Source organism: Propithecus coquereli, unplaced genomic scaffold, assembly GCF_000956105.1.
Source record: "Propithecus coquereli isolate 6110/MARCELLA unplaced genomic scaffold, Pcoq_1.0 Scaffold110, whole genome shotgun sequence".
Taxonomy (NCBI): Eukaryota; Metazoa; Chordata; class Mammalia; order Primates; family Indriidae; genus Propithecus; species Propithecus coquereli.
In genome coordinates this window covers 1,161,465-1,164,272 of record NW_012134970.1, presented here as the reverse complement: position 1 = coordinate 1,164,272, position 2,808 = coordinate 1,161,465, and the positions used below count along the sequence as shown (strand labels likewise).

General features: G+C 34.9%; 1 protein-coding gene across 1 annotated transcript; it reads right to left on the bottom strand.

Moving 5' to 3' along the window:
• Positions 1-809: 809 nt before the first annotated feature.
• Positions 810-2,155, bottom strand: LOC105814662 (nipped-B-like protein). The gene is made up of 2 exons (XM_012649733.1): positions 1,968-2,155; positions 810-1,414 (listed from the first exon to the last, which is right to left on the bottom strand). The coding sequence occupies exons 1-2, from the start codon at positions 2,142-2,144 to the stop codon at positions 1,049-1,051; spliced, it is 543 nt and encodes a 180-aa protein (XP_012505187.1). The 5' UTR covers positions 2,145-2,155; the 3' UTR covers positions 810-1,048.
• Between the last annotated feature and the right edge of the window lie 653 nt (positions 2,156-2,808).

Genomic DNA, 2,808 nt, shown 5'->3' with positions numbered 1-2,808 from the left:
TTAACTAAGAGAAATGCTGGTTTTCCAAAATAGCAGGATTGTTAACTTTATCAAAGTTTTAAAAAATATCACCATCATGACATCACTAGAAAGAAATTGAAGCATACAAGGAATAAACTATAGTTTCTTTTTATATCAAAATGTACTCTGGAAAATGTGTTTGGCACAGTGCTAAATCATATATAGTTAATACTAAATATTGCAGAATACAATAAAACCCTGGAGTTAACTGTTTACACCCTCTTACGGGAATGAAAATAATAGATACCAATTATTCAGAAGTCAGCCTATACAAACTGTATAAACAATATTTTATGTTTTGCTTTGAAAACCAGTGTTATAATAAATTTACATAAAAGACTGCAAAATAATATAAATGGATTTAAACAGGTTTTTTACAATAAGAAATTCAAATGGAAACAGACAAGTAACAAAGAGAAGTAAAAAAATTTATTGCAGTATTCGCTCCACCAGATTGACTGGGGATCCCTTTTCTTGTATTGTTTTCAGGGTGACCTAATACATCAAAATCTACATTTACAAAAACTCCTTCTGCAGATAGGTCATAGATACTGCATGCTTTTTTTTTTTTTCAACATAATAAATTATATATCCAGGAGATTCTGCCATTTTACAGCCTGGAAAAACAATGCTTCCCTGGAAACTGGGCTAAGCTAAAGAAAGCCATCCGCTGCTAGGTTAAACTCCAAGAACACTTTATTAAGAACATTAACAGACTAATTTCCAACATTCACTTGTTTATTTTTTTAAACAGAAAGTTTTTTTTTCCAAGATATAAACAATTTTTGTTAAACTATAATACAGTGGGAGTAAAAATGAACTGAGAATCTGTTTCTGCTGCACAACAGCGAAGGGAGCTCCCACAAAAATGTTTGCCCAACATTTCCTTCTTTTGTTCCTGCATCCCAGGTTCCACTCTTACTCTTCATAAAACTGATTTTTTTTTTTTTTTGCCAGAATGTTGATATTTCAAGTTTTTCTGCCTTTTAAAAAAATTCCTGTAAATTTGGCTGCATGTACAAATTCATTAGCTGGAAGTCCCATCCTTGGCGGCATACAGGGATCTTAAAGTCTGAACAACTTTATTTGTCAGCTTATTAGCACTTGTTAGAGCAATTTTTTTGTAAATAATGTCTGACTCTTTAATAGTGTCTACCCAAGGCACCAGTTTGCGGCCATCACGGCGCTTAGCCTCAGTCCAGGAGCCACTGTAGGAGCCTGCCATCCACTGAACACTGAAGCCATTGCTGGTTTTCTGTACTACTCTTGCAATTTGTGGTCGATCTTTGTACTTTGGACAGCAAATAGCGATGACATCCATGACGTCAACACTTTCATTCATCTGTGCTGCCAACTCCGTAGAGTCTGAATTTCGTTTTGACCTTCTCAATGACTAAAACATTGGGAGGGGGAAAAAAGACCAAGTGTTACACAAAAGAATTTTAGTGAAATTATTGTTTTTATTGCTTTTAATCCCTTGACGCCGGGAGTTGGGATTTCCCGGCACACTTCCATTGCCGGCAATGAGACGCACCGTGACCGCCAGCGCCAAGGGGTTAACATATACTTGTAAAACCATATAACTCTTAATTTGTACCCGTGTCTTTACTCTTATTGATATATAAAATTATATATACATATGAACCATAAAGCTGCATAAAACTTAGCAACAATAAAAAGGATAACACGCATTAATACAATCCAAAGAAAAATTAATAACCCTTTATGTAGGATAAATCTCATTTCTGTTTTTTTATTGTCTTTTATGTTAAACTTTCTACAAAAGGATGTATAAATGGTTAAGTAGAGAATCTCTATCTACAAAATGTTTTCTCTTATAAGTATTACATTACTTGGTGTACATTTAATAGACTGACATATATAAGCACATAAAAATCATTTTACGTAATACGCTGCGAAATACGTTGACTCCTCCTCCGCCTCACCCCTGAAGTGCCTCCTCCTCTATCCTCCCCATCACTTTCATCATCTTCTGTTTCTGCTGCTGTATTATTTTTAGGGCTGCCTCCTCCAAGCAGCGAGGTAATTGCTTTGTTCCGAGCATTTGTGCTAGCTGACACCTCCCCTTCTTCTTCTTCTTCATCAGGGTCCAGATGTTCCATGAGAAGTTTGAACTATAAAAAAAAAGATACTAATTCAGAGTTTTAAGTAAATATTTCAAGGAAGACTATCAAATTCCTAAATGTTTTCTATGGCAGTTGTTTGGTGCGGGTGAAATATGCCTTAGTTATTGTCCAAGTCAGGGGCTAAACATTTTCTATAAAGGGCCAGATCGGAAATATTTTGGCCTTTGCAGGCCACACAGTCTCTGTCACAGTTACTTAACTCTGCCACTGTAATATGAAAACAGCCATACAATACAAAAATGAAGGGGCATAGATGTTTCAATAAAACTTTATTTTATTTACAAAAACAGCCAATGGGCTAGATTTGGCCCATAAGCCATAGTTTACTGATCCTTGGTCTAAGTCATCAAACAACCAGGTGATAATAATTACTGACAGACATCTTTTAGTTCTCTGCCCTCTTTGCTCTTTACTGAGATAAGAGGATACAAGAGGAAGCAAAGGGTGTTTAAGAATTTTAAATAAGAACTAAAATATTTTTCTAATTCAGAGTATAATGTTTGCAAAGTCTAGGAATAATATCAAAACCATTGTGCAGATTCCACTCTTGGTCCAAAAAACTGTATTTATGTTCAGCTACTTGCTTTAAGTAGATTAAAATATAAAACTTCATTTTTATTTTGAGGACAGTCCTCTACAG